The sequence below is a fragment of the Ammospiza caudacuta genome, chromosome 13, assembly GCF_027887145.1.
Source record: "Ammospiza caudacuta isolate bAmmCau1 chromosome 13, bAmmCau1.pri, whole genome shotgun sequence".
NCBI lineage: Eukaryota > Metazoa > Chordata > Aves > Passeriformes > Passerellidae > Ammospiza > Ammospiza caudacuta.
The window spans coordinates 20,316,538-20,334,765 of record NC_080605.1 but is presented as its reverse complement, the minus strand read 5'-3'; the positions used below and the strand labels follow the sequence as shown (position 1 = coordinate 20,334,765).

At 55.1% G+C, this 18,228-nt stretch overlaps 1 protein-coding gene across 1 annotated transcript in view; it reads right to left on the bottom strand.

The window, feature by feature from the left end:
• The window catches only part of JPH3 (junctophilin 3), a 46,255-nt gene that overhangs the window by 1,916 nt on the left and 26,111 nt on the right, over positions 1 to 18,228 (bottom strand). Inside the window, exons 3-4 of the mRNA XM_058813641.1 lie at positions 13,493 to 13,617; positions 7,822 to 8,741 (exon numbers count right to left, since the gene is read on the bottom strand). Of these exons, the coding sequence (XP_058669624.1) occupies positions 7,822 to 8,741; positions 13,493 to 13,617 (1,045 nt within the window). The remainder of the gene's footprint in view (positions 1 to 7,821; positions 8,742 to 13,492; positions 13,618 to 18,228) is intronic.

Sequence of the window (18,228 nt, the reverse complement as noted above, 5' to 3'; positions counted from 1 at the left end):
GGAGCACGTCCTGGACAATCCTGTGGGACCCCACCACCATCCCAGCATCTCGGGGCACTGCAGGTGGCCCTCCAACACAACCTTCTGCAGGACACTGGTCAGGAAAACATCCCTGGCACCTCATCCATCCTGGCACCTCATCCCTGGTGCCACAGTGTGAGTGTGGCTCGCACAGGGTGAGCGCTGCTGGCAGCAGGTGGGTGGTTGCTTTTTCTTGGATTTGCCGGGATCTTCAGCTATTCCTGCTGCATTCCAGCCCTGGGATGCTCCAACCGCTTTTCCCCAGGCTGCTGCCCCCTCCTGGCACTCCCCATGTCGCTGGGATGGAGTGGGGACAGGGCTGGGCCCCCCCGGGAGCTTTCCCTGGGTGGCTCTGCGGAGCTGCTGGAAAAGGAACGGGAAGAAGCAGCTCCCGGTTGCCCGGGGATGGTTTCTGTTCCGAGCAGCCTGATTCAGCTGCCGTTTGGGAGTGGGTGGGAGCGAGGATGCTGGAGCCTGCTGGAAAGGCATATTTGTAGCTTAGCAACAGGGTCAAAGGCAGCCAAGCCAAGGCAGGGATTGCGGAGAGCAGCCAGGTACCCATCCAGGGCTGGCTGCTCCTGGCAAACCTCTCCTCCTGTGCCACGAGAAGCTTCCAAAGGCAGCAACCACCCCCTGCTCGCTGCTCCTTCCCTTCCCCAGCCCGGCCGTGCCAAGCCCGGCCTTGCTGGCGCTGGGAGGGATTAGCTGCATTTCAGAAGATTATTGGGTTTTAGGGTTTTTGAGCTGCTGGTAATATAATAACAGATTGCAGGCGATTATCAGTGTCATTGTTTGCCTTGGCACGGCCCCGCCGAGGCACAGAACGAGCTCCTGCCCTGGCCCCGCAGGCAGGGAGGGCTCAGCCCCATCTCTGGGCTGCTCCATGGAGGAATTCCCTGCCAAAACAGCACAGCCAGCACTGCCCCTGCTCCAGTTCCCTGTTCCCCCACTTCGGGATGCAGCTGAGGTCCAGACTTTGGGGAGGGAGCTCAGCCTTCACTGCTCACTTCTCCCAAAAAACAGCAACAGGACAAGAGGAATCAGCCTCCAGTTGTACCAGGGAGGTTCAGCTTGGATATTTGGGAATAATTCTTCACCCAGGGCAGTGGTGGAGTCCCCATCCCCAGAGCTGTGTGGATGTGGCACTTGGGGACATGGAGCAGTGCTGGGGGAATGGTGGGACTCAATTCCAGAGCGTTTTGCAGGTAAATGATCCTGTGGTTCTGTGATTTGCACACAGGGCATCAAAGCTGTGCTCTCAGCTGGAAAACTAGGGGGACAGAAGGAAAACATCTGCCAAGGATGGGAATCCACACCAATATCAGCTGGGCAAAAGGATCCTTCTCTATCAACAGGTTGGATCTCCAAGGATTTTAAAGCTTTGCTTCCAAGCTTAAAGAACAGAAACTTTGACTTTAACCCATGGACACACTAAAATAGGAATAAACCATGGTTATGGCACAGGAGTAATAACAGTAATTGTCGCTGTAGAGTAATCCCTGCCCTTCTGCCTTGTTTGTTTTTATCCTGGAACTGTTGTGTAGCAACTCCGGAGTTTTTCTGGGAATACGACGGACAGCTGGTTTACAAATGCAATTGTGGCATAATTAATTTAAGCATTAGCAATCCATTATTATCTGTTATCACAGGGTACAAGCTCTGCCTCTCTGCCATGGAAACCAGAGTGCAGGTTACCTAGGAATCCCTCTGGGATCTATTAAGTGTAATTACTAAGGACTTGGATCAGCAAAAAAAAAAAAAAAAAAAAAACCAAAAACATAGATATGCACCATTTTCCAGCCTCAGCACTGCAGAAAGGGCTGCAAACTTAGCAGCTCGGTGACATTTGTGCTGAATTGTCACATCACTGCCAGGAACAGGCTCTGTGAAATGGTTAAGGAGCATTTAGCAAAGGAAACATCAGGGAGCCACTTGGCTTTCTCCAGCGGATTGCAGCAGCTCCCGTGGCTCCAGGAGATGCTAAAAGTGCTTGTGTGAGTGAAAGTGAGTTGGGTGGGATGGAAAAACCTGCTTCTACGGAAAAAAAGGCTAAAAAAATGAGAGGTTATCCTCTTAGGGATCCTTTAGCCTCTTAAAGAACTGATTTGTCACCCCTGGTTCAATCCTCACCTTCCTGGTGCTCAGTGTTTACTTAGGTATGTTTGAAGCTCTCATTTTAAGATTTTTATACCAAAAACAGCAGTCACAATTTGGTTCTAATGTAATCAAAAGCTGGTGTTTGGCTCCAAATTTTCCAAGCTAAGAGATGGAATTGGGCTCAACCCCCATAGCCAGTGATAGGAGCAGAGCCAAGAAGGTGCTCCCTGGTACATCAAAGGCCCTGGAGATGAAAAGGCTTTGAAAAGGACCCTGTCGAGTTGAACATCCCATTTCTCTCTGAAGATTATTTACCTCAGGTTGTCTGAACACAAAAGGGATTAGAGGAGGAACAGTTTGTGATTATTATTTGTCTTAAGAAGAGACAATCCCTGCAGCAATGCTCAGCCCTGCCTCATTCCAGAGCTGTGATGGCAACAGGACTCCTCTTCCTCCTTATTCCCATGAAATTATGGCTTCTGTTTATCTGGGCACGCAGCTGCCAGCCGGGATTGAGGTGAATCTGGTTGCTTGAGATGACAGGAACAAGGAAAACCCAGGGATGATTGTGTTGGGAGACCTGGGGATAGCTCCTGATGGGGAAAGAAATAAATGGGAAAACCTGAAGTTGGAAGACCACAGGATAAATCACAGGGTTTAATCCCAGGGAGGTTAATGCCAAACAAGTCCCCAGGTTCCCAAATGGGAACACCTCCATGCACAGGGGATGTTCACACCCCAAACAGGCTGGGGTGGAGAAAACACCCAGGTTTTATTTCTAACTCATTTTACGACCTTTAGGGCTAAAGGTGCCTAAAAAAGGAAGGGAAATTCATCTCCACCTGGGATGAATCCCTTCAGGAATAACCTGGCAGCTCTGGCAAGGGTGTTGCCCTGTTCTTCTAAAGTTCTAAGCCTTCTGATGTTTACATTTTTGTAATGGAGTTTCTCACGCACTTTTCATGTAAATAATGATTGTTTTGCATTCCTTTCTAGAGGAAGAGAGAATTGATGAACTGTTGGTTTGACCAGTGTGATTGGAGAGGCAGCAATTTCATCCTCCAATCCATGGTCACTTTTGGAATTCTATAAATATCGAATTCGGGAAATAAACGTGTTTTTTTTTTTTTTTTGCCTTGGACACCTCAGCGTGTCCAAGGCAAAAAAATGTCACACGTTCATTTCGTGTGGTATTGCAAGAGCACGGGGAGATCCAGCGGGGAGGTGCCGCTGCCGGGCTCCATCCCCGCTGCCGTGCCGGGGGAGGCTGTGCCGAGCCCTGTGCCCGCAGCCCCGGCAGCTCCCTGCAGATTGGCTGCGTGCTCCTGCCTTTCCCCAGCGACAGCGAAACCTGCCTGCAATATCTGCTGGCAAATCCGCCCCTCAGCCGCTCGCTGCCGGAGGAGGGAGGGAGGAAGGAAGGGAGGGAGGGAGAGGCTGCCGGGATCCCTCCCCACCACCCCCGCAGGGGCACGGAGGGCTCTCGGAGATCCCTCAGCCGGGAGATGCCTTTAGAGCCTCTGCTGCGCTTCTTTCCCCGGGAATTTCTGCATTTGGGCTGGGATTTGCTCTGTGTGATGCTGCGGAGAACAGCCAGGGCTGGCTTTGGGCTGCAGCCCTCACGTCTCTGGGGTGCGATGGGGCAGGGCACCGTGAAGGGCCAAGCCTCGAGCCCCCTCACACCCCGGTGCTGAAGGGCCGAGCCTCGAGTCCCCTCACGCCCCCAATAATGAAGGACCGAGCCTCGAGCCCCCTCACGCCCCCGGTGCTGAAGGACCTCGAGTCCCGTCACGCCCCCGGTGCTGAAGGGCCGAGCCTCGAGCCCCCTCACGCCCCCGGTGCTGAAGGGCCGAGCCTCGAGCCCCCTCACGCCCCCGGTGCCCTCAGAGCAGGGCGGTCCCTGAAGGCTCTGGAGAGCTGGGGGTCACAGCTGCTGAGCGGACACAGGGGGTGATGGATCAGGCGGTGCCTGAGCCCGGCCCTTCCCGCTGAGCTGCTCCGTGCCCAAAGCGCTTCTCCTCCCTTCCAGAAGCAGCAGATGTGCAGCACCGGCAGGGAAGGAGATCTGCTCCCTTCTCCTCCTCCCCAGCCCTGCCACGGGCTGTGGTCTGTGGATAAAACGCTCGCTGGCGTTTCAGAAAGATCCTTTCCCTTCCCAGTCTCTCGACAATTCCTTTTTTCATTTCCCATTTTACTTCTCTTCAAAGGCTTCTGTGAAGCACCCAGGCCCAGGCTTTGTGCCTCATGGGCCTTTAAGGCTGGGAGGGATGGGGACATTCCCGTAAATCCCTTAATCCCACAGCACCGGCACTGGTCCTGGCACATTGGCTCCCATTTTCCTCTGCCCCAACACTGACAATTGCTCGCAGTTTGTTCTCTGGGTGCTGGGGTCAGTGCCCACAGAGGCACAGAGAGATCAGGTGGCCTTAAATGTCATTTTAAACCATTTGTGTGGCTCAGTGACCCCAAAACCCCAAATCCCCTGAGAGCCAACACCAAGCAGTGCTGAATTTCATCGATGTTACTGAGCTGTGGCCTCAAGAAATGACCTTTATGAGAGGATTTTTCAATTCCTGGCGTGCAGCCCCAGCAAAGGGGGGTGGTTCTGGGAGCTTCTTTTAAAGGACTGGGGAAAAGTGACAAAGTTCCTACAGCTCCTACAGACTCCTTTGTGGAGTCTGTATCCCTGCCTGTGCAGCTTTGGAAAAGCTTGGATTCAAGGCCCTGTGGCGCCCAGCTTGTTTTTCAGATGGGAATCAGGAGCAGTGATTATTTTGGGGTGTGTATTTGTGAGACCTGCATACCCAGCCTGTTCCAGCACTGGCAGAGGTGTGCTACCTCTGGAAGCTGGAGCTGCCACTCCAGCACAGAGCCAAGCCCTGGGCTCATGAATGGCTTGTGCAGAGCTGGTTTAGGGCAGATTATTTTTAAAATAAGCTAAGCCGTGAGGGTGACCTCGCTTCTGCTCAGGGATACCTCAGGTAGGGCAAAAATAGCCGTGCTCAGCTCTGAGCATCCCTCCTGCTCATGGCAGCTCCTTTCTCTGGGAGTCCAGCTGGAGAGAGCTGGGAGCTGCCCTTGGAGCCCCTCCTTTTGAGAGAGCTGGCACTGCTGGCACCCAGGGGAGAGGCTGGAGCAGTGTGGGCCCTCACACACCTGCCCACAGCCCTGCCAGGCCCCAGGGAAGGGGGATTTCAGGCCAGTGTAGGGAATTGGGCTTTGGGGGGGGGATTGGGGAGCCTTGATTTGCTGTGGGGGTATGTGGAGCTGGAGCAGGATTCAGGGAGGATTTGCAGGATGGAGTGTGTGAGTGTCTGTGTTGTGTGGGGATGGATGTGGGGTCCGTGGGATGAATCCTTCCCCCTCAGCCTTCCCCTCCTCCTCCTCCTCAGGGATTCACCACTCCTTGAAATCTGAAATGCTTCTGATGGCAGGTGAGGTCACGGGTTTGGGCAGGAGGTTGGAGCACAGATCCTGCACCTCCCATTCCTCCCCTACACCTTCCCCTGCTCCTGTCCAGCCACCCCCTCTCTGCCAGGCCACTGGAACAAAACCCTGCTAGCACCGTGCAATTCCTGCTAGAACAAATTGTTGCTGGCATTGTGGGTTATTTAAATCCACATATTATCTCTTCCTCTGTATTACATTAGCTTCCTCCCAAACCTTCGCCATCTGTTCCACCCTCGGTTATGAATGTGAGAAAACTGAACATGCTGCTCCGCAGCTCCAGCACTTCCAAAGTAGGATGTGCATCCTAATGGCTTTTCCATGCACTTCTCCACGCAGGCTGGGCCCTTCCTTAGTGGCCAGGACTCGCTGGGAATGGCCAGGAATGTCTTGGTGGCAGTTTGCCTCCAGCCATGTGGAGAGAGGTTTATTGTGACAGCTCCGAGGTGGGAGCACATCTGATGGGCTGGGTGGGGACACAGCTCAGAGCTGCTTGTGCCACTGATCTCCCCAAAATCATGTGGCTCTCAGCGAGGAGAAACAGTGGTTTCATCCCTCCTGGGGGCCCTGTGTCTCCCAGGTTGTGTTGTCAGAGGTGCTGGAACATCTGCGCATCCCACGGCCTTGCCAGGCTGTGTCTGTACAATTACTGCTGCTGCTCTTCCCCTCTGGGAGCCTGTCAGGCTCCTAATGCTGCCTGTCATGTCTCCAGTGCTTCCCAGGCAGGCAAGGACAGCCTGCATGGCTCTGCTTTTCCAGGGCTGCAGGATGGGTCCTGTGGATCCTCTGTGCTCAGCTCCCCCTCGGTGCTGGGTGGGAGCTGCTGAGCCCAGGGATGGGGAGGCAGAGAGCTCCAGGGCTGCTGGAGGGGATTTATCAGCAGATCCTTCCTTCCTGCATCCCAGGCTGTTCTGGGGGCATTTATCCACAACTCCAGCAGGGAAGGTGGGGCAGATCCATCCTTCCTGCCTCCCAGGCTGCTCTGGGGGGGATTTATCACAGCTCTATCAGGAAAGCTGGGGCAGATCCATCCTTCCTGCCTCCCAGGCTGCTCTGGGGGGGATTTATCACAGCTTTATCAGGAAAGCTGGGGCAGATCCATCCTTCCTGCATCCCAGGCTGCTCCCTCCTCTCTCTGCAGCTCGGCTCTGCTGGCAGGTGCTGGAGGAGTAGGGACACTGTAGCCATGGCAAATGTCACCACACCTCACACACCTCGATGCCTCTCGCCTGAATTTTCAGCCTGACTGACAAATTCATTTCAGTTTCGTGATCAGGCACCATCCTGGGCTCCCCTGACAGGGAGATTTAGCTCCTTCCTGCTGAAATGTCACCTCCTGAGCGTGACAGGTTTCCATTTCTCCTGGGTAGGTCTGGGGCATCCTCATGGGACACCTCCAGGCCTGCCCTGTGTTTGGCGCTGATTCAATAAGGGACATTTTGGGGCACTGGTGGCTTCCCCAGTGCTTCCAGCAGACCCCATCACCTCTCCTGTCAATGCCAAGCAGTGGGAACAACAAGTGAGGGAACTTCTAATGGGAAATTCAGGAATCCTCAGAAAACAAGACTGCAAAAAACCTAAAACCCCACGCAGCTCAGCCTTCTCCTGAGGACGTTCAGCTCTGTCCAGGTCCTGTGTGAGCTGTGATGTCCAACCTCAGACCCTCCCTCCCCAGGCAGTTCATTACAGCCCTCACCTCATTAGCCATGGTTAATGGCTCACCCTCCTTGACTTTAAGCCCATTAATTCTGTTCAGAGAACAGATCATTCCCTTCCACTCTGCAGCAGCTTTAAGATCACTCTGTCTTCTCTCCTGAACACCTTCCCAGCAGCCATTTCATGCCCAAAGCGTCCTTATCTCCCCCAAAATGAGGAGCCCAGGGTGGGGTGTCTCACAAGGGGCTGTCCTGGAGCAGCAGGAAGCTCTGTGGCCATAACCATAACCCAAGGAAGCATCACCAATGCCTTGCCTGCTCCTGCAGCTTTCCCACCAAATTGCAAGCAATAATGGATTTTTATTGCTGGCCCAGGGGCTGGGCTGCAAAACTCCATCCCCCAGGGAATGCTCCCAGCACAGTCTGCAGGGAACTCACCACACCAACGTCCAGCAGAGTGGGAGAAGGGAGCAGAGGGGATTCAAGGCACAAACCCACGACAATTCACATTTTCCAAATTTCCCTCCCACCCGACTCCACTCAGCTCCACAACAGCCCCAGGCTTTCAGGGCAGAATTGCACACCCAGTGCCCTCACTCACCGTACTGGATTTGAGCGCATCCCCACTGTCCTCTTCAGATTCTAGTGCAACAGGTAAAGATTTCTGTGGCGGGGAGAAGGTTAAGTCCCACCTCAGTAGCCGAGGTTCAGCTTTGTCCCCGAATCTCAGGTTTTCCAGTTTCTGCACCGTGGGCTCGGCAGAGGAAGCTGGCCTGAAATTCTCTTTGTTCTGGGACTTAGACCTCAGTCTCTGAACCCCGAAGCCCCGCTCTTCCCCGCGGTGCTCGTCAGCCACGCTCCTGCAGCCTCCCCCTTTGCTGTAGTGTCTTTTTTGGGTGTGAATCTCTTGCATATAAGAATCCATCCTCATGAGGGGCTTCATCTCCATCTCGTAATTGCTCATCTTCTCCTCGTCCAGCTCAAGCAGCTTGGAGCTCCCTGAGCTGTGGTTGTGGGACCTGTGGTGGGAAGTCCATGAAACCGTGGCTGGGGAATCTGTCCACCTCTCTCTCGGCTTGTGGTTGGAGGCCGAATGTTTGTGTCCCCCGCTCCGACCTCTGTAGTCTTCGGGGCCAGCGTTGGAGCCCAGCTGCCCGCTGCGCATCGTCCCGCTCCTCCCGGCGCGGCTCCCGCCCACCTTCTCTTCGCTCCAGCTGTTGGGGCGCAGGTAATCCCCGCCGCGCCCCTCCAGCAACATCTGGATCTCGCCGCCCCTCTCTTCGTCCACCGAGACCTGCCTGGAGAAGTGGGCGCTCTTGTTCCTGCAGGAGGGGCCGAGGGGCGGCGTGGAGCAGGGGCTGGCGGGGAAGCTCTGCAGCGGGCTGTCCTCGGGGGTCAGGTCGGACGGGGTGGTCCCTTTGCGGTACAGCTCGGGGCTCTCTTGCTGCAGGGGCGTCCCGGTGGAGAGGACCTCGATGTCATCGCTCGAGTTCTGCCGCTTCGGCCGCTGGCATTCGAGCCCTTCGGGGGCAGTCGTGGAGAGGAGAGAAGGGAGAGGGGAAGGAAACAGGATTATTTCTGGTGCGTGGATGCCCCGAGGGTTTTTCGTGGCACGGAGAGGGGAGCAGAGGGTTGGGTGGTGGGGAGCAGCGGGGTGGGATTGGGACAGCAGTGTCACAGCTGCTGGCAGCACTGGTGTGACACCAAAGCTGCCCTGAGCCCCACCTTGCAGAACTATGACCAGCATAGGAATGGTTTTCCAACCCCAGAGGTGTGGAGAAGCCACCAAGAGGTTCTGATGGTTTTTTGGGATCCATCTGACCACATTTCCTATCAGTTCCCAGTCTGGAAGCATGGGAAGGGAAACCTGTGACATGGCTGGTGGCACACCCTGTGCTCTGTGTTTGTGTGTGCTGGGTGACACTGGGACCACCCTGGGTGTCCTGGGTGACACTGGGACCACCCTGGGTGTGCTGGGTGTCACCAAGATCACCCTGGGTGCCACTGGGATCACCTCACACCAACCTCACCCCCTTCCTGCATGGGAACCACCTCAGTTTTCATCTGCCAGGTGCAGGAGGGAAACGGCCACATCTGGGCAGGTGTGCAAGAAAAACCCCACAAACCTCACATCCAAGGGCTTTCCTGCCTCACACAGCCCAGCAGGACATGGAGATTTTCCTGCTCAGCCCCAGGATGGGATGGAAGGACGGGGCTGGTTGTTCAGGGCCACCTGAGGCCAGCACCCCTCACCCTCCTCATCCCACTGGAGGCTCCTCATTCCTTCAGCTCAGAGACTTCCCAGGCAGGGTCACTGTGGGATGGGCACCTCAGGAGGGGCTGAATATCTTCTGCTGCTGGAGGAACACGGAACAAAAACCTCTAGTGTGTTCATCACTGATGAAACACCAAACGATTTCAAGCGAGCTAATAGTGGTTAATTCTCCTTTTCCCCTCTCCAGTCATTCCCAGCTAAAGCCATGCTAAATTAGGTGAATAATTTGATAAATATATTAAGTGCCTAATGCCCCTGAAATGCATCTAATTGTGATTGCTATGGTGAGACAAGAAACGAGTCTTGAAAAGGGAGAGCTCAGTTTTCCTGCCATCGTTTACAAATGAATGCTCGGCAGCGCCTGCTCAAGCCTCTCCACTTCTGCTGAGCAATTTTCTCTCTTGAACCTTTTTTGGGGAGCTGCTGGGATGTGCCTTCACCCCTGCCAGGGTCGGGATACACACAGGGAATTCTGGAGTCCCCATTGGAGGACTGGCAGAGAGGGAAATAGTGAAAAAACTGCTTGGAAATCTACCCAAGCGATTTATGGGAAATGGTCTCCTAATGACTCGAGTTTTTGGGATGATACTCACATAGTCCAGCCTTCATTTTTCCCCTGTTTGTATGTGGGAGACTGAATCTCCTGGAGTTTATCCAGGGCCCCTGAAAAATCCTGGTATTGGTGGGAAATTGCTGAGAAGGAGAAAGGTGGAGCTCACTCCTCTGTTTTCCTGCAGAATATCTGTCTCTGGGATAAAAGACAGAATTTTTTGGGATGTTTCCCAGGCATTTTTGACCCAGCCACCTTCCAAGATCTCAAATGGGAAGGTGAGGCACAGAAGGAATAGAGGATTTCATGTGAGAAAGCTGGAAAGCCACCAGTGGGAATGGGCTCACCCAAGGTTTTGGGCTTCATCTTCTTCAGTTCAGGGATTTTGCTGGAATTCCAGGGATTTGCAAATTCCCACCATCTCCAAAGCCCCCAGAGCTGATGTCCAGCCCCATAACCAGCCCCAGCCTGGCTACATCCACTGCTGCTGTTCCCAGAGCCCCAAGAGAGGGGACAAGAAACCCCAGAGATGCTCCACACAGCCACACCAGGGAGATGGCACCAAATCCCCCTCATCCCAAACCTTCCCTACCACCAATCCACAGGGGCTTTCCTGGGTTCATCCCCGAGGTCTGGGGCTCTGGGAGGGGCAGGACTGGGGGTGCTGGGGCACATCTGGGGCACATCTGGGGGCCTGCTGCCCCCCAGCCCCGCAGCCCGCAGGGATGGAGGCGTTTCCTTGCGCAGGAACTCCGCGGATGCACGGGGGCCCTTTCGGCACCCGAGGATGTGCAACGATTATCCGGAGCTAAAATTAGCCCCGGGGCACGTGATGTTCCTGGAAGAAGGGTTGTGAGAGCGAAGGAGGATGCAGAGCACCGAATGTGGATTTCCAGAGGGATGGAGGCAGCCGAGCCCGGCCTCCGAGGCTTCAAAGGCAGAGCTGAGGAGCCACGTTTGGGATTTGGGAGCCTCTGGCTCTGTGTGCTGCTGTCTCTGAGCGGGGGGACTCGGTTCTGCAGCACCACCCAAGCCTGGGTGATCCTGCTGTGTGCAGGAATTGGGGTTGATGGGCACCTGGAGATGCCCATGGCTGATGGGCATGGGAACCATGGGTGAGAGGGCAGGATATGAAACAGGACAGTTTTGTCTTTATCTTCCAGGAGCTGCAGCTGCACAGGGGTGCCCAGGGCTGATGCTGAGGTGGGCACAGACCCCTCTGTGGTGTCCCACAGCAGCCACAAACCCCTCTGAGGGGGCACCCAGCACCCCTGGCACTCGCTGTGCCAGGTGGGTGGTACCCACACCCACCTCCCTGCCAGGAACACATCCAGCACCCAGCATCCCATGGAAAGGGAGCACAGCCAGCACCCAGGGGGTGGGTGGCACTCGGCACCCACCGCAGCACGCCGTGAGTGGCACTGGGGACCTGCAGCACCCTGCAAGGGAGCACAGCCAGCACCCAGGGTTCTGAACGAGGAGGGCACGTCCAGAACCAACCATTCTGAATGTGGGGGGCACATCCAGCACCCACAATCCCGTGAGAGGGAGACAAATCCAGAACACACAATTCTGAATATGGGGGGCGCATCCAGCTCCAAAAATCCTGTACAAGGGTGACAAATCCAGCACCCAAAATCCTGTACAAGGGTGACAAATCCAGCACCCACAATCCTGTGATAGGGGGGCACATCCAGCACCCACAATCCTGTGATAAGGGGGCACATCCAGCACCCATAATTCTGAATAACGGGGGCATATCCAGCACTCAAAATTTTGAATAACGGGGGCACACCCAGCACCCACAATCTGGGGGCAGGGGGCACATCCAGCACTCAAAATTTTGAATAATGGAGGCACACCCAGCACCCACGATCCTGAGCACGGTGGGCACGCAGAGCGCCTGCAATGCCGGCAGGGTGGTGGCAGCTCCCACCTGGCTGTCCCCAACCCGAGGTGGCGGCTCTGTGGGTGACACAGCCTCTCACACCCATCACCTGCCCGAGCGGCTCCGCGGGCGCTGCCAGCCCTGCCGGCACATCTGGGATGCTGTGTTTGTTTTTTAATGTGCTCTAAGTGGAACCGCCTTCCTTCCCTGTCCTCCCCTCCCGTGGCTCACACAACCCCCCAGACAGAGCTCCAACCACACAAACCCCAGCACGAGCGAAGCGCCACGGCCCCGTCCAGGAGCTAGTAAAAAATATATTACCTAAAAATATCTTTCCAAGAGGTGATTTAAACCAGCAAAGTTTCCTGGCAGGAGGAAATGGAGATGAGGAACATCTCAGGGCTGGAGAAGCCCCTGGGAGCACGCAGAGAAAGCTCAGATCTGCCGTGTACAGATGGGGCTGGGCAGGAGCAGGGATGGGCGGGCTCGGAGCGGGCTGAGCCTCCTCCCGCAGCCGGGAGATGCGGGGGATGCAGGGGATGCTCGGACCGGCCCTGCCTGGGGATGTGCCCCGGCTCAGGCTGCTGCAGCCCCAAAGCTGAGCCATGGGATGTCCCCGGCCGCCCCCGCAGCTCGGTGAGGCGAGCACCGGGCCGGGCTGGGCCAGCACAGCCCATGGTCCCTTGTCCCCGAGCTCGGGAGCAGCCCTGAGTCACCGCAGCAGCCCCTGGAGCAATTAGAGTGAGTGAGTAATCCTCGCTGAGCTGGGAGGGGGAGAACAATGACAGCCGCCTCCCGAGGAGGGCTCGGGGCTGGGAAATTTCTCTATAAATCCAGCCACACTTTAATTATGATGTTAATTATTGCTGGGGGGACTTGGAGCGTCCCCTCTCCCAGCTGGCTGCAGACCCCGGCCCGACCCTGGCTCAGCTTTGGCTCTGTCCTCCCTGAGCTTTTGGTGAGCAAAAATGTGAATAAATCAACAAAGAATGGTGAAAATGAAGGAAGTGTCGGAAGGAAGTGTCGGAAGGAAGTGTCGGAAGGAAGGAAGGAAGGAAGGAAGGAAGGAAGGAAGGAAGGAAGGAAGGAAGGAAGGAAGGAAGGAAGGAAGGAAGGAAGGTCGGTCAAATGTGGATTTTCCCAGTGACTGATTTGCACAGCTGAGGGAAAGGTCAGGTTCCATTGGGTCCAGCCTTTCCAAAGCAATCAGGAACTGCACCAGCCATGGGTATAAAGTCAGTGGTGACCTCTGGGATCATCTGTGTTTGCATCCAGTGCCCTTGTTGGGCTCTTTCTTTGCAACCACCACAAGGGCTATGAACTAAAGACTTGGGGAGAGAGAGGAAACACTGGGAAAACAGTACAGAACAAGGTGGAACTGCTGGATGTTGACAGCCCTGCCCTAAATCTCCCCAAACCTGGTATTCCATGGAGTTTTCCCCTCCAGGAGCTCCGGTCGGGATGGGGAGCTGCGGGCACAGGCTGAGCCTCCAGCCAGGGCAGCTTGGGGGCTTTGGGGGTGTTCAGGGCTGCGAGGGCAGGGCCTGGCAGGGACTGACCGTTCTCCCTGTGCTGGAAGGAAGGTGAGAACTCTTTGGCAGTGATCCTGGCGATCCGCGCTTCCTCCTGCGCTTTCTGCGCCGCCGTCACGGCCGCCTCCGCCTTGGCCCTGGAGTGAGAGGTCCTGCAAGGCAACAGAGACAGCAGCACCCCGTTAGGCAGCTCCTCCCTGCCACGGGAAACCCCACATTTCCCCCACATTTCCCCCACAAAACCCTTTGGCTGTGAGGGAGGAGCTGCCAGCAGAGCTTGGGGCTGGCTGGGGAATGGGGGATTTTCCAACACCTTCACGAGCTGCTCCTCAGCCTGGAAATCACCCAGGAAATTCAGATTTGTTCCCCCAGGGTCCCTCCATCCCATTTCCCACCCCGTCCCAGCGGCCTCTCCGTGCATCTCCCACGAGCCTCCAGGGTTGAATTTAAAGCTGGTTTGGTTGTTTTTTTAACCAAACCCGTTTTTTTGGGGATGAAATAAAAAAAAAAAAGAACATTTCCACGCCCACCCCCACGTTTTGCGTAAAATGCTGGATGTAAATAAATACTGGGAGCAGAGGTAGGAGCGGGGGGTTTGGCTCTGGAGCCGCCTCCACCATCCCTTCACACATTTTGATCAGGGCACTTTTTCCCTCTGGATCAACAACTGTCCCCTGCACTCGCTGATGATTCCCCAGAGGCTTTTTTTGGCTGGCATTTCATCCCATCACTCAGGATTTACAGCTTCTCTGAGAGCATCCTCCGGAGGTTGCTTTTCCCCCTTTTCCCCTTATGCGAGCTATCCAGGCACTTTCAAAAATTCCTGCTCCCACCCCGGTGCAGGCAGGGTTATAAATAACTCCACTGATTTCTTTTCCCTCCAAAATCAGGGCCTCCATCTCCTTTAATCATTTTTTTCTGCCTCTCTCTGAATTCCCTCTAATTTCTCGACATCTGCGTGGAGAGGGAGTGCCATTTCTGACAGGCTCCTAAAAATGGAAAACAGGGCCAGGAATGTGCCTGCTTTGGTAGGAAGGGCTGGGGAACAGGGTGTGAGTGTGGCTGTGCTGTCACCTGTGTTTGCTCCTGACACTTCTCAGCTCTCTTTGCTCTAATAAATGCTTTATCCCCAGCCATTGGCTGCTCTGGAGTAGCCCTGGAAGCGAATCCGAGCTGTTTTCCAGAGTTATTGGGGGTGGTGGAGTGGCTGTGGTGGTGCTGCTGCAGGTCCTGAGGGTTCTCTGTGATTAATGCACCCAAAAATTGGGTTTAAATGGGTTTTTACTCAGTGGTCTCCCTGCCCAGCACTCAGGTGGGGTCAGAGGAGGGGACAAAGCTGTCACAGCCCATTCCCTGTCAGGTATCCCAGCCCTGCTCTTTTAGGAGGAGCAGGGATGCCCCAAGGAGGAGCTGCAGCAAACTGCTGGGAGGGGAGGTCCAGACTGCTCCCTTTTTTCATGGAACCATGGAATGGTTTGGGTTGGAAAATACTTTTAAGTCCATCTCATTCCAATCCCTGCAGGGACAACTTCCACTGGTCCAGACTATTCCAACCTGGCCTTGGGCACTGCCAGGGATCCAGAGGCAGCTTCTCTGGGCACCTGTGCCAGGGCATCCCCACCCTCACAGATATTGGGAATTTCCTCCCAATATCCCATCTAAATCCACCCTTTTTCAGCTTCAAGCCATTCCCCCTTGTCCTGTCCCTCTATGTCCTGTCGCATTCCTTCTCCAGGTCTCTTTCCAGTCACATTTTTGTCACCAGTGTGCTCTGTGAGAAACACTGGGACATCAAACCTGTGCATTAAACCATCAGAGCCACCAGGAGGTTAAAATTCAGATTCTGCCTCTCTGAGCTCCTTAAACCTCTGGCATCTTCCAGGGGAGCTTCTCAGGGATGTGGATTTGAATCTCCCCCATCCATTTATCCCCTGGCCTGGAGCTGCCCGGGCTGGGGCTGTCCCTGCCTCTCTGCAGAACTTTCCCAGGTCCCTGCCGGCCCAGCTGAGGATTAACAGTGTCTGTGAGAGCCTGGCCCGTGCTCAGCAGCCAGGATTACACTCTGCTTCTCCCTGGAGAGGCGCCTGGAGCCGCTCAGCCCTCTCTGCCTGCCAGGAAAGGGGGCTGGAGCAGCAGCTGTGCCCTTCCAGGGGTCACACGGGGGTGGTGGCAGAGCAGGAGGCGACACTGGAGGAGCCCACATGGAGCCACCACCCCAGGCTGGGCTTCTGGGATGGCCAGACTCTGCTCCTCCCTGTGGCACACAGCACCCCCTTGATGGAATCATGGGATCATTGATTCCATGGAGAATGAGCTCCAGGGTCACCAAATCCAGCCTGTGTCCCATGCCCACCTTGTCCCCAGACCAGAGCACTGAGTGCCACCTCAGGAATTGCTGGGACACCCCCAGGATGGGCACTGCAGCCCTCCCTGGGCAGTTCCAGTGCCTGGTCACTCCTTCCAGGAAGAAATTCCTCCTAAAATCCAACCTAAATGGATTAAAATCACTACCTGTGGAGGGTGGATGCATTTCCATCTCTGGAAAACACCTGAGACTTCTGGATCTGCTCATCCCCATGGACTCCCAGGATGAGCCCAGAAAGTGCAGGGAATTTAAAAAATGAAAACTTGGAGATTTGGCTCAGAAAAGGTTAAAAATCAATCACATCAATGAAGGGATGATCCAAATACACTCGGGGAGAGACGGAATGCACTGGATTCCCTGGAGCACAGGGACACACTGGATTCCCTGGAGCACAGGGACACACTGGATTCCCTGGGGCACAGGGACACACTGGATTCCCTGGGGCACAGGGACACACTGGATTCCCTGGAGCAGAGGGACACACTGGATTCCCTGGAGCAGAGGGACACACTGGATTCCCTGGAGCAGAGGGAACACACTGGATTCCCTGGAGTAGAGGGACACACTGGATTCCCTGGAGCAGAGGGACACACTGGATTCCCTGGAGCACAGGGACACACTGGATTCCCTGGAGCACAGGGACACACTGGATTCCCTGGAGCAGAGGGACACACTGGATTCCCTGGAGGACACACTGGATTCCCTGGGGCAGAGGGGACACACTGGATTCCCTGGAGGACACACTGGATTCCCTGGAGCAAAGGGAACACACTGGATTCCCTGGAGTAGAGGGACACACTGGATTTTCCAGAGCAGAGGGGACACACTGGATTCCCTGGAGGACACACTGGATTCCCTGGAGCAGAGGGACACACTGGATTCCCTGGAGCAGAGGGGACACACTGGATTCCCTGGAGCACAGGGACACACTGGATTCCCTGGAGCACAGGGACACACTGGATTCTCCAGAGCAGAGGGGACACACTGGATTCCCTGGAGGACACACTGGATTCCCTGGAGCAGAGGGACACACTGGATTCCCTGGAGCAGAAGGACACACTGGATTCCCTGGGGCAGAGGGGACACACTGGATTCCCTGGGGCAGAGGGGACACACTGGATTCCCTGGAGGACACACTGGATTCCCTGGAGCACAGGGACACACTGGATTCCCTGGAGCAGAAGGACACACTGGATTCCCTGGGGCAGAGGGGACACACTGGATTCCCTGGGGCAGAGGGGACACACTGGATTCCCTGGAGGACACACTGGATTCCCTGGAGCACAGGGACACACTGGATTCCCTGGAGCAAAGGGAACACACTGGATTCCCTGTAGCAGAGGGACACACTGGATTCCCTGGAGCACAGGGACACACTGGATTCCCTGGAGCAAAGGGAACACACTGGATTCCCCAGAGTGCTGCTGATTAATTGTTTGTAAAGCTCCCTGAGACGCTGGCAGGAGTGAAAAGCAGAATTATGGAGATCCATACGTTGCATAATAAAATCCATAAGTATTCCCAAATAAATGCCAGTAATCCAGTTAGTGCTCACATGACTTTGTCACATCCTAAATTTACCAGCTGTCTCCTTTCTCCACGCCTGCTGCTCGTGGCGTGTGCTAAATCTTAATTCCCACTTAATTGCCTGGAGTTTATTTCCCTGGAAAAGTGGGGTTTTTTCCTCCCTTACACATGGACAGGGCCTGATCTCATCACTCTGCTCCTCCTTTCCTAAGTGCTGCCATAAATTTTTTCCGGGATGGAGACGCCAAACTGGAGAGCACGGTGAAAATAAGGCTGGGGCTTTCCCCATAAAACAGAATTATGGGATGGTTTGGGTTGGAAGGGACCTTAAAGATCATCCTGTTCCTGTGGGCTCATGAGGGGATGGAGGGAAGAGTGATGCAAGAGGAGCTGTTTAATTCCTCCCACTTCTGAGCATCCCCAGCCTCCTCCTCCAGCTGGGATGAATCCAGGAGCCTGGGATAGGGGAAGGTGTCCCTGATCATGGCAGGGGGGAATGGGACGGGCTTTAAACTCCTTCCAACCAAACCATTCCATGGTTCCAGGATTTTACTGCACTTCACCATCCAAGCTGAGCTGGGGGAGTGTGTTCAGGCCAAGACTGGGATTGGGAAGAGCCAGAGAGGGGGAAGACCAGGATGGTTTGTGGCTTTTGAGCCCCCATTTTGGGTCTGAGGGCAGAGTCCCTGCTGGGGCTGGCCTGGAATATTTTATTTATTAATTTTTTGCCAAGCTGACTCACTCTTCTCGGAGGATGAGCGGGCAAGTGGTCAAACTGGCAAGGGGAGCTGGCAGGAGGCAGGGAAAAATCCCAACCAACCAGATTCCCAAAAATCTTTGCAGATCTCCTGTGATTTGGCCAGAGCTGCGA